The sequence below is a fragment of the Pelobates fuscus genome, chromosome 13 (assembly GCF_036172605.1).
Source record: "Pelobates fuscus isolate aPelFus1 chromosome 13, aPelFus1.pri, whole genome shotgun sequence".
In the NCBI taxonomy this organism is placed as follows: Eukaryota; Metazoa; Chordata; class Amphibia; order Anura; family Pelobatidae; genus Pelobates; species Pelobates fuscus.
Genome location: NC_086329.1, coordinates 98340431 through 98353688, shown reverse-complemented (window position 1 = coordinate 98353688; position 13258 = coordinate 98340431). Strand labels below are relative to the sequence as shown.

The window sequence follows — 13258 nt, the reverse complement described above, 5'->3', positions numbered from 1 at the left end:
TTTGGCTGTCATTAAACTCTTTACACCAGGCTAGAGACTGATGTTAAGTATTCTGGGTCAGCGTCAACTGAGGCCAAGACCTCTAGTATGCAATTATTAAATTATATAAGACATTTTGTTTATATGATATTACATGCAGAATTGCTTGGAGGTTATCTTTATGCACACATAATTAAAATAGACCAACTTAGAGTTGAAAGCGCGGTCAAGGGTTAAAATGTACAGGGGGCGGAGCTTAACTGCCGAACGAGCCAGACGTCTATGGTGAGAGCTCCCGCATCTGAAGCCCTGATTCTGGGCATTACGCCCGACCACCAGATCGTGCCGGCTGCGGATCACTACCCTCCAGCTCAGGGGGGGATGCTGAACTTGGGGATTCCTGACACGGGGCTCCCTGCCGCTAAAACGACCACACCGCAATCTGCGGCCTACACGGGTGTGAGCCGCAGAGAGACGGCCGCTCTCCCAGTTCTCAGGCTGAAGAGGGGACAATCGCAAATCGCTTCCCCGCCCCCCATGGACCGGAGGGGGTTATCCCGGTCCACGCCAGCAAGGAAGGCCACAAACTCAGACGACATATCAGATGCTGGTGCACACTCCAGCATCACAGAAGCTACAAGGCCCAAAATGGAGGACAGTCCTGGTTTTACTACATGCGGTCTAAATCAACCGCAACCTAGTGCAGAAGGCCCCACAGCAAAATTGACAAAGTTGGCGACACAGGCTCAACCTGCAACAAGCGGCACCCTTGCCACCCCACCCAGGCACACCCGAGAGTTCTTCCATCAGCTCTGCACCAACCTTTGGACAAAGTTCCATGGCAAGGACCGGCCCTTCAGGCTAGCGGTGCAGGCGGCCGCAGCGTGGATCCGCCCGGTCACCCGACGCCAACTATGTGAGTACACACCCTCCCGAGGGAGACAACACCAGAGATCTAATTGGCGGGCAACAGCGACATGCCTTGCGGGCGCTAACACTCACACGCTCACATATCAGAGCAAGACCGCTGGGCACGCACGACCTATCCATCACCCAGCAATACCAGAGACCACCGACCAGCGAGGCACGACCCAGCAATCAAGAACCCACGCTGGGGGCGATGAGGCTAGCCGGGATGCAGCGAAGTATCCTGCACACAATAGACACACGCAGAGAGCCCCCTCAGAGACCAGCGGAGGTGATATCTCATCGAGACGCCAACCCTGCCACTATCCATGGCCTACCAGTCAGGCATCCAGAGTCGGTATCGGCTGATCAAAGCGGACTAAAACCAAGAAGGACCATTCTCCTGCAACCACAAATGCGGAGATAAAGCTTGTTTTTTACAAGGCAGTCTGTACCCAGGGTGCTATTTTTCCTAGTTATTGCCAATCGTTCCTGGACTGCACGCAGCACACAATGGGTATTGGCTGAACTACCCTGGGAATCCCACTGGCAAAACAGCCAACACACTCCTCTGATGCTAATTGCGGGTCCCCTGGAATGAATCTGCACTACACAGCAAGAAGCTACCTAACTCCTGACTCCTATCACTTGAAGCCACCTGCACGAGCTTTACCATAACAGTATGACAACGATACAGATATGTATTATACTCAGCCTAGCACACACTTATTGTTTCACCTGAGAGCTAGTTAATGAAACCTTTGATAAACTCCCTTGTATTATTTTATCGTTTAACCTATGACAACGCAGATATTAATCGCATGTACTCAGCTAGTTTAATCACTCACTTTAGCGAAGAGCTTAAACTAACTATATGTAATCCACCTTCGTATAGAATCTAGACCTAGCCTGTCTTATCCAGCTCGTATGTTAATCTAGGATGCTCAAAATTAGACAACTCTGTATACCAGCGAGGTTATGTTAAACTACGAGACAGAATAAGCTGCAAGACCCTCTATTGTTTATTGCTTAAACTATCATTTAAAAATTGGTGCTAGTTTTTTCATGTACCTCTATGTTCAAATGTCTAAATTGCATTGGAGGATTGCTTTTGGGGTACCTCACAATCACCTGCTGTAAACGTAAGCACCGCAAAAATAAAGAATATAAAAAAAAAAATGTACAGGGAACAGCTTGAAATTTAAGCAAACATACAAAAACACCAAATTTGACTGAATATTATTTATATGTATTTATAAAATATTTTACCAGGAAAGATACATTGAGATTTCTCTCGTTTGTATGTCCTGGGTCCACAAATCATTGCATTGTTACAATTAAGGTACAATAAAATACAAAAACAATATTAATACACAATAAATAAAAAATTTAACATAGAACAGGTAGGAAATATATAATCAACCATGACAGGTGCATATCGAATAGGGAACATATGGTATGACAACATAATATTGTTAAATGCAGTACCTAAACGGCCAAATGTGAATCATGCAGCATAACAGGGAATGTGCGGTTCAATGTAGGCTGAATGCCGAATGCGGACAGGGCCGCACTTTACAGAGTGAGACCTGAGCGACCAAATGTAGGCCAAATACGAGTAGGAACTTGTGTTGTGAATGTAGCATATCTGAGCACCCAAATGTTGGCTGATTGTAGGTAGAAAGCACCTAGTCAGATAACATACTGTATAACGTGTTTAGTAACGGCTTAATGTGGGTCAAATTGATATGCAACTAAAAATGTGTTAGAGGCTCTGTAGGGCTTATTAAAGACTTGCGATTCATGGAGGCCAAATGTGGGCCGAATGGATGACCCAGGAAGTCAGGGTAGGTGATCCGGAGGACTTGTACAGATCAGGGGTCGTGGTTGTTCAATGCACGGCAGCAAAGTGATGTTGTTGGCGACTGGAAGACTAGGTTCAGGTATTGAGGATCCAAGGGTGCTTAGGTTGGACGTCGGAGAGGCGGGAACAGACAAAATTATGGCCTTGAGTGTGGACATCTGAGCAGATTTTAGGTGACTGGACCAGAATCGGAAATAGATGGTTCTGTAGTAAACCAGACCGTATCAGCCCAGTAAAAAGGGGCAGCCTGTGTGTTTATAGAATGGATAACACACAATTTCCGACTCTGTGGTGGATGGATCATACTGGGCATCGGACAGCGAAAGTAACACATCATGACATGGTCACTCATGCATGGAGCGCACTTTGTGGACAGTGGGATGTGGAGAAAAGCTGAGAAATCTCGCTGTTTCCCAAACAGCATTACAAAAATTTGAAGAGGGATAAGTATTATAAGTGTGATAAGAGTGGTACTCTTGACCATGATCGGTTAGCTGTGGATGTTGTGGTTGCCAGCTCAAAATTGCAGCCTCTGAGGAAGCATTGTAGCATAGCAAAAACAGTTTGTTTTTGTCCAGAACCACGTGTAGCTCAATGTGAGCATAATAAACCTTTGATCGCAAAACAACAACAGAATAAAATGATTTTATTTCAACAGTTGAATATATATATATATATTTTGGGGCGGAAATTTGAAGTTAGTCATTGTGCACAACTATTTTTCTTTGACTTCTTGGTCCTTGTTCTAAAAATCAGCCAGCACAAAATTGCAGCCACTGATACGGCCTGTGAGGAAGTACTGTAGTGTATGAAATATATGTATGTATTATGGGCAAAGGTTTTCGTGAGATTTACATTTATTTGGATTGTTTTAAATAGTATTTTAAATACCTATTTGGTTTATTGTAATCCTTTTTAAATTGAATTTATTTTGGATTACTACCTAATTTATTTTTGACTTCCCGATTCATATACATCCTAGGTGGGGATTATACCACCATCGTGCTACCACACTAGAGCAGGTTCTTGCTCTAGTTCATGTGAGTAGGATACTTACTTTTGTATATGTGCAGTCACATCATTATACATGTTGAACTATTGGATATTTCTATTCTTGTCTTCACATGTGGGATATACTGGGAAAGTCCATCATCATTGCTGAATATACATCCTGAGATGGGGATTGTACCGTCTACGCCCAATACAGCAGAGCTCTTTTTAGCTCTACATATTGTGAGTGGGTTTTTGTACACCACTCTATTCTATTTATTCATAAGGACATACTGCACTATTATTGTCTGATGAAGATCCTACAGACATATGTACGTATATATGTTGCATATGTGACCTCACGTATTGTGCTGTGTGATAAAACTGCCCATTTTAGAGTGGCTTTTTGTTGTGGACAGACTAAGGCACACCTGTGCAATAATCATGCTGTCTAATCAGCATCTCGATATGCCACACCTGTGAGGTGCATGGATTATCCCGGCAAAGGTGAAGTGCTCACTAACACAGATTTAGACAGATTTGTGAACAATATTTCAGAGAAATAGGCCTTTTGTGTACATAGAAAAAGTCTCAGATCTTTGAGTTCAGCTCATGGAAAATGGGGGCAAAACCAAAAGTGTTGGGTTTATAATTTTGTTCAGTATATGTATGTATATATATATATATATTCATGTTTATTACATGAAAAGAAACGTGTCCATCAAGTTTAGCCTTTCTCATATCTGTTTTTGCTGTTGATCAAGAAGGGAAAAAACTGTTTTAATTTATTTTTAGCAACAAACTAGGACAAAATTCCTTTTTGGCCCAGAATGGCAGTCCAATCTCTCCTTAGATCAAGAAGCTGTTACCCCACATTTTTAAAAAGTATATCACTGAGTATTATGTTTTTGCAAGTAATATTACGAATATTATGTTTTTGCAAGTCTTCATCCAGTTGCTGTTTAAACACCTGTACATTATTCTGATGGAATAATTGTTCTAAGGGTGAACTACCAACTAGTTTTAACCAGTGTTTATAAAACAAGTCTTCTCAAAGCCACAGCCATTCATCATTTTACATATTTATTATCAATATTATTTGAGGAGAGGTAACGAAAAATAAAAGCACTTACCTTTTGTGTAATATAATAAAAGGTATTCTGCTGTTTAACGAGACTGAAAACTCCAAACAGCAATCATTTTTAATTGACATGTATAAAAAAGTAGCACTCAGTATCATATTTGTAATCATAAATTTTACAAAAATGATTGCTGTAATGATTTAAGATGCAATTTATTTATTACTAGAAAGTAATGGTTCTGTGAGTTATATCACAGCATATCTATGTGTTTTCATATATTATTAGAAACAGGGAATTTAAACAGCATCCGTCAATGATTGGCTGTACTGATTGGTACTGATTGTACTGATTGATTGCAAGCTCCTGAGGAAGTCGTTACCGACGAAACGCGTTGAGCACCGAGCACCTGCAAGAACCCTACATTTTTGGTATAGCAGTCTAGTTTTACATGCTTTTTATTGTTAAAGTATTTGTGCATTCTTTTGCTTAAAGAAAATATAATTGACACTTTGTATGCTCTGCACTTTAGCATTTGGCACTTTACTCAAGCATTGTATAAGTATAGCTGCTACCTCTAGGGGTTCTTGACTCTTTTGTGCATGTTGCACTTTTAGATATTGTCCTAATAAATTGGATTTTATATTTTCACATATGGTATTTTTATGACATTATTCTGAATTATTCAGTATCATCTTTAATTAGATCACCACACATCTTAATGCTTGTGGCGCCCTGTAGTCTGTACTAGAGTCCAGACTTTGTGTTTATTTTTGTACTGATTGGTCCACATGGTCACATGGCCATTTTCGTTGCGCTGTTCCCAACATTACTATATGCCTGTTTTACAGGTAGCCTCCAATCTAAACATACTTGTTTTAATTTGTTTTCACAATCTAAGCAATTTGTTGATCATTGTCCGGTCATTCAGCAGCTCTTGTCTCACCCAAATCCAAATTCAAGGTGAAAAGCTCTGTTTTTAAAATGTATTTTTGCCGGTACCTGACCTGCACTTAGTAACTATTGTAGTGTGTGGGGCTTTGTTTCTTGGCTACAGTATCTATTTCAATAGGAAATAAGGAATGATTCCAACCCCAATAACAGATTGCATGAGAAAAGGGGTCCAGACTTCACATTTGCCATTTTCTCCCTTAATGTCAGCTTCTGCCTTTATCTTTCTCTCTCTGTGCCTGTATGACTGCGTGCATCTGATTGTGTCGGTGTGAGTCTGATTGTGCCTGTATGAGTGAATATGTTTGACTGTGTGTATATATCTGTCTGTGCTTGTACAAATGTGTGCATCTAAGTATTATTTTTAATGCCTTACATCACTGAAACAAGAAAGGAAACCTACTGCTACAAATGTCTAAGTATAGATTGGGGAGAGTGGAGGTGAAAGGGGAGAGGGAGCTTGGACCAGCCCACTCCCATTAGATTAATTCGACCTCAAAACAAAATAGTGACAGATAAAATACAATCTGACACATTTAATAAATTACTCCAAATATGCGTTACAAATTACATGTAAATGTCTAAGTGGTTGCGTGTGCATGTGTATCAACTTGTTTGTGAAACTTTCAAAATTCTCAAAATAAAGAATTAAAGAAAACAAAACATGTTCGTTACACTGCAATAAATCCTCCCCAGAGGGTCCATGGAATTTTTTTTAAATGTTGACAACTATGAAACAAGCCATTTATATATTATTTTTATCCCAGGTCCAAATGATGTGATATTCAGTATAGATATGATTTACAGAAATAATGGAAATGTGAATGTCTGACTGCAAATTATTTCTATTGTGTTTAATAAAATATTCTCTGTTTCTTTTCAGTGATCTTTGAGAATTCAGGTGAGTCTTTGTTTGTCATAACTGATAACTGTTAATCCATTTACCCACAAGAATAGTGCAGATGAAGCAGTAAAAACACTACGTATTTCTTGTAAAAGCACAGTTGTGGTGGTCAGTGAAAGCAGAGAACACTGGGAAATGTGTATTGAAGGACACGAAGATTAAATGTTAGAAATGCTTGTATTTGCCATTTATTTTCTCTATAGCAGGGATCTCAAACTCAGTTTACCAGAGGGCTGCTGGCACACACACTAATCTGACACAGTGTGTAGACAGGGAGCTGGGTCACTACATTAGAGCGAAAGAAACCCTTTTATAACCATAACTCTCATTACATGTGTAGATAACTAATTGGTTTATCAGTAAAATGTGTTTTTTCTTTAGCAGGAGCTCAGGACAAGCTTGTGGTTTCCTTCACACCAAACTGGGCCTCGATAATCAGAGGAGAATCAATCAATATGACGTGTAACGGGGCTGATAGCACACAGTTTTATGTCTGGTACAAAGATCAGAAACTAGTTAAAGTTGGATTAGGAGTTAATCAATATTCAATTGACTTTGCGTACACCTGGCACAGTGGTGATTACTTGTGTGAAACCGTGAATGCTACAAGTGACCCTGTAAGACTGGATGTCAGAAATGGTAAGTGCATCATCTGAGCTCTGACACACAATTCAATTATACTGGATACAAATAAGATCATAATTCTTACACTAGCTTACATTTCTTATCCTTGCAACTGGTGTCTTTATTTTATTTATTTTTAATTTTAAAATGTAGTACAATGAAAATAGCAATAATTTAAAAAAACATTTCCAGCAAGTCATCAGAGGGCATCATAAATAATCAATAAACGCACAAACAACATTCATTGACAGGCTGACAACAGAAAAATACATAGACAAAAATGTAAAAACAACTAAACAGTCACAAAGTTATAGGATTATATATATTTTAAAAACCAAAGAAAAAAACTTACATATACGCTATCCCAAATACCTGTGCACATTTAAATAACTGGAGGTTTTTTTAGTATCACTCCAAACGTATCCATTACTAAAAAAACAACACCTTTCTTCTAGTCTGAATGGGTGACCTCGTGTTCAGTGTATTGTTTATGAATACATTTCCAGACAATGGTTTGTATTGGCACCGAATATATTTGTATAACGCTATTGTAACGGACCGTTTCAGCAGAAAAGGGGTTAAAATCCGTTTAGGCGATATGCCCCTTTCTGAGAGACAGGCACAGCTACTACAGAACACCAAACTCCCGAACTGGATACAAAATAGCACTCCAAACTGGAACCTCACGAATAGCTGCTAGCAGACGAACAGGAAAAGCATACATCAGCTTACACTCCTGGCAATCAGTCTCCAACAGCATACAGTGAATCCCCCCAAGAACGAGACAAGGCTCCGTGTTGAGGGTCAAGCAGTCGTCTCATTTACTCAGGGCTACCCGCCCAGTATTTATGCAGGTCTCCCACCTGGTGGACACTCCCCTAGGGGACCAAATGGAAGACTGTGACAAGGGACAGACATACACCAATTACAGACATACAGCAGTAAAACAGCCCCACAATGCATCCTGATCTCCTCCCTCTATCCTGGAGATAATTGAGAAGTAATTCAATTATCTCCCAGGACAGAGGCAAAACTCCATTACACACGTGGGGACACAAAAGACAGTAAACACTTTAAAATACATAAAGTCACCTTTTACACATAAAACATAGGCGTGTCACATATCCCCAGATAGCTGGGATCTGAGCGCACAAAACTACCGAATAGCGCTCAGATCCTATTCACACAGTTCAATTGCCATGGAGCCAAAGTCTTTAATCACACGAATAGGCTCCATGGCATAGCTTTCTGGGTTAACACATATTCACATAGAACAAAAAAACGAATGAACGGCTGTTCGGCTACATCCCCACGAATAGGAACCAGGAGACGGACGGCTCAGCGGTGTTCGTGCAAATAAGTGTCCGTTTTTAGTTCCATAGAATCTTTGCCGAACACCGCTGGTCTTTCGCACAATTAAAATGGCCACCGCCTCGTGGTCGGCAACTGAACAAAGACCACCCTGGATTCGTCAATTAAGCTGCGGTTAACCGCAGCTTCAGGGGGGTAAATTGACGGCACACTCCAGCTCCCAGGTGGTCGCGCATTTGTTAGTTTGTTCGGTAGATAAAATCTACCGAACCCCCCCGGCAGAAAATGCACGAATAAGCCTTTCTGCAGGGAAAATAAGTCTTTTTAAAATCTGGTCCATAGTTCAAAGGCAGCAGGCGGACAACCAGGCTCCTCCAATGCAATGTGGTGAGATTGGTCTCGTCACAGCTATCATATCCCTTTTGATTTACTAGTTTTCTAAACTAAACAATTATATCTGTTAATGTTTCTTCATAACTAAAATGTTCAACAGAAATGTCCACAGGAGTTTCTGTATCCGAAGAACATTTCACACACATCTCTCAATTGGCATAAATCCACTTCCATCCTCCTGGTTTCTTAAATTAACTGGTCTCCTCACTGATTGGCCAGTACAATCGATACACCGCCAATCAGGAGGGAGACTTCGAGGGAAGTAGAATATTTTAGCTGTCTTTGATAATGGTGTTTTAAGGAAACACAAGTAACACAAGTCTCACCGATCTCAATCTTTAGCGCTGGTATTTAGTGACTTCACATTCTCCACAAACATGTTGATTCTGGACAAACATCATTTTTAGGTCCCTAAAGTGCTAGCAACATTGGCCATTGTGAGGGAAGAACTCAGGATATAACCTAGGTCTCCCCCACTCGATGTTGGTCATGTGTAGTCCCATATATACAAATAAAACCAAGGTAAAAAGAGAGACAATACATATTGGTATAAAAACTTTAGCTGAATATGATAACAATTATATGTTGGCACTGTCCTCATGAATGTGAACAGTCTACACTTCCCTCCATATTCCCACTGGCATTTATGAGTGTGATCTTACTTAACTTGTTCAATACAGTGAAGACCTTGCCGATACAGATTTCCCTAAAATGCTTAGATATTTAGTGATCAATTAATATCCTCCATTTAAATTTATAGCTTGCATATAATACAATAAAATCCTTAGAATATGAGGAGTTTCAACTTTTTATTTATAAAAAAAAAATGACAGTTCAAAGTCACTTTTGAGACCAGATGGTAATCGAGAATTTAAATTAAATATCCACTTCATCTCACACTGCCCCATCTTTTTTTTCATAAGGAAACACTATAGAGTCAGGAACAAAAACATGTATTCCTGACCCTATAGTGTTCAAAACACTATCTGGCCCCACTGCCCCCCCTCCCTACCCCCTAAATATAGTAAATTCTTAGCTTTATTCCAGTCTGCTGGTGTTGGATCTGGCCCTGATCTGCCTCCTTGGCTGACATCATCAGAAGTGGTGATATAAGCCAAACGCAATAATTTGTCTTAACAAATGGAACACCCATAAATTGCAGCTGAGTAGGGTCCTTATTATGGTGATGTTTAAAATGCTATGTTATTTGCTCTCATACCTGTAATTCGACTGGTTGAGGGAACACATCGGGAGTCAATACATTAATAATTTGTATTAATAAATTCATAGAATTGAAAACACTGTGATAACATGGGCTTTTTTTGCAATACCGACAGGGTGTTTTCTGCCTCTCAGTTATAAAATGTTTTGTTTTTTCAGTAAATCTCCTCCTGCAGGTTCCTCATTCTGTCTATGAAGGGGACAGCGTGTCTCTGAGATGTCACAGTTATCCTGGATACAGTGCTGGAGGAACAATATTTTATAACAAGGACAATGAGATCATACAATCCACAGGAGAAGAAACTCTTTCATTAGAAAAAATCAGTATGGGTGCAGCAGGACATTACAGCTGTAAAAAAACAATATTTTATGGTAATCAGAATGACCACCAGCATATCGCTGAAGGAACTCTTGCTGTAAAAGGTCAGTCTGGAGAATGCTAAACCAAGTGATCGATGTGAAGAGATTATGGAGCTCATGTTATAGCAGCTAACGAGGACTATTCAGATAGAGTTGATATTCTGCTGGTATTAAAATGTTTCACAATATTGTAATAGAAACATAGAAATATAAAATGTGACGGCAGATAAGAACCATTCGGCCCATCTAGTCTGCCCAATTTTCTAAATACTTTCATTAGTCCCTGGCCTTATCTTATAGTTAGGATAGCCTTATGCCTATCCCACGCATGCTTAAACTCCTTTACTGTGATAACCTCTACCACTTCTGCTGAAAGGCCATTACATGCATCCACTACCCTCTCAGTAAAGTAATACTTCCTGATATTATTTTTAAACCTTTACCAGTAGTGCAACCTTTAAATAATCCCATTTCTCCTGGACTCCATTTAAACTGCTCCAATCTGATATTGAATCCTTTAGACATATTCTAATTTTAGAAAATTCTGTTTTTTTTAAAGTCTAAAACTTTTGCTTTTGTCTGGTGGGACCCAGTCACTGTCCTTATATTAAACCACACAGTAATATCTGATACCAAATCTCCATTTGTTAACACTAATTGTAGTATGGCCTTCTTACGAGTTGACTTCTCAACGACTTGTTTTAGAGACAATCCCAGTAGTTTAGAATATGTGTGCTCCTGGCACAAGCAGCTATTTTTGTTTTCCAGTTCACATCAAGATTAAAGTCACCCATGATGATAACTTCCACCTTCATTGTCATTTTAGCTATTTCCTCAACTAGTAGATTATCTTACTCTTCTATTTGTCCTGGGGGCCTATAAATCACACCTACACGAGTTACTGTGTGATTACCAAATTCTAACGTAACCCAAATGGACTCTATGTACGCCTCACTAACTTTTATTAGGCTAGATTTTATGCTATCCTTCACATACAGGATCACCCCTCCCATTTCTTGCCTTCCCTGTCTTTTCTATATAAAGAGTACCCTGGTATTGCTATGTCCCAATAATTTTTCTCATTATACCATGTCTCAGTAACAGCGACTAAATCTACATTATCAGTTGCCATTATTGCCACAAGTTCATGGATCTTATTACCTAAACTGTGAGCATTTGTAGACATGACTCTAAGCTTGTCATTCTTTAACACACTTGCTAAAGGCACTTTCTGTTCTTGTTTTGGGGGGGCAATTGAAATAATGTTTGATCACCCTTTTGCCCACCCCCCTCAGAGTTTAAATACATCCTGGCAAAACCTCTGAACTGCTCACTGAGAACATTTGTTCCCTTTTGAGAAAGATGCAAACCATCTTTTTTGTACAGTTTATTTCCATTACAAATAGAGCTACCATCAGAAATCAAGCTAAATCCTTGCTCCCGATACCATTCACCAAGCCCCAAATTAAAGTCCCTAATACGCATCCGCCTGTCGTTCTGAGTGTTATGCACAGGCAGAACTTCAGAGAATGACAGTGTGGAAGCAACCTGCCGTATATCATTGGCAAAAACACAAAAATCATCCATTACCTCTGAAACCTCATTGCAAGCCAAGTTATTTGTCCCAAGATGGACAAATACATCCAATTCCCTTTCCTGCTTTGCTCACTTAACAATATTACAAATACGTCTCCTGTATCTGTGAGCAGTAGCTCCAGAAAGACATTTTACAAGGCCACTTTTGTCCAGCTCCACAACTCTTATGATAGGATCCCCCAACAACAACTGCTTTCTATCAGGCCTCACCTTATCCTTTTTGTTATTGGCTGCAGTCTTGCACAACTTTGACATAGAGGATGGTGGTTCCACAAACTCTGTGCCTGAGCCTGTCTCCATAACACCACTACACTCGGTGCCTGAGCCTGTCTCCATAACACAACTACATTTTAGAGCCTGAGTCTGTCTCCATAACACCATTACACTCGGTGCCTGAGCATGTCTCCATAACACCACTACATTTTAGAGCCTGAGCCTGTCTCCATAACACCACTACACTCTGAAAGTGCGCTCACTCCCATCACTCCTGGGCGGCAGCAACGACCATAGCATACATGAGCCCCAATACATATAGCAAAGTATTTACTTTAAAGTAGTTACTTTAGAACAGGTGCCCTGGTTATCATCGGCATGTAAGTGGCACTAAAACCCAAAGGAACATTTTGATTGCTGAATAGATTAATTATTTTTGACCAGAATAACAGACAATCCATGCCCAAAGCAGAAGACATGGTTAAAAAAAAATCCGGTCTGCAGTTCTCACTTAAATTTTCATCATTCTAAAAACCTGATTCTATACATCCTCTTCCCAAAGCAACTGGAGAGTAAGGACTTTAACAAAATAATGTAATTCGTGTTACAAGGATCAGTGGAATCGTAAATAAAGGAAATTTATGTGACGGAGAAACCACCAGGATAGAAAAATGTCACTGGAAGTTTGTGTCCCTTATGGTAGACATATGAACACTGATAACAGCCAATACAAGAGATGCCATCCGATCTTTAGCCATTTTCCGGGAGTTCTTTGTGACGTCGCTGTAATGCTTTCAGACTTAGGATGATTTAGAAATGTCCAACATATCCAACAACACATATCCAACAACAATTTGCATCACATCT

General features: G+C 40.0%; 1 protein-coding gene across 2 annotated transcripts in view; it reads left to right on the top strand.

Moving 5' to 3' along the window:
* Positions 1–13258, top strand: part of LOC134583077 (high affinity immunoglobulin gamma Fc receptor I-like) — a 40500-nt gene that overhangs the window by 15383 nt on the left and 11859 nt on the right. The window contains exons 2-4 of one of the 2 annotated variants that reach the window (XM_063439835.1): positions 6653–6670; positions 7058–7312; positions 10382–10645. In XM_063439835.1, the coding sequence (XP_063295905.1) occupies positions 6653–6670; positions 7058–7312; positions 10382–10645 (537 nt within the window). Of the gene's footprint in view, positions 1–6652; positions 6671–7054; positions 7313–10381; positions 10646–13258 lie in introns of both variants that reach the window. The other variant, XM_063439834.1, reaches the window with a different exon arrangement.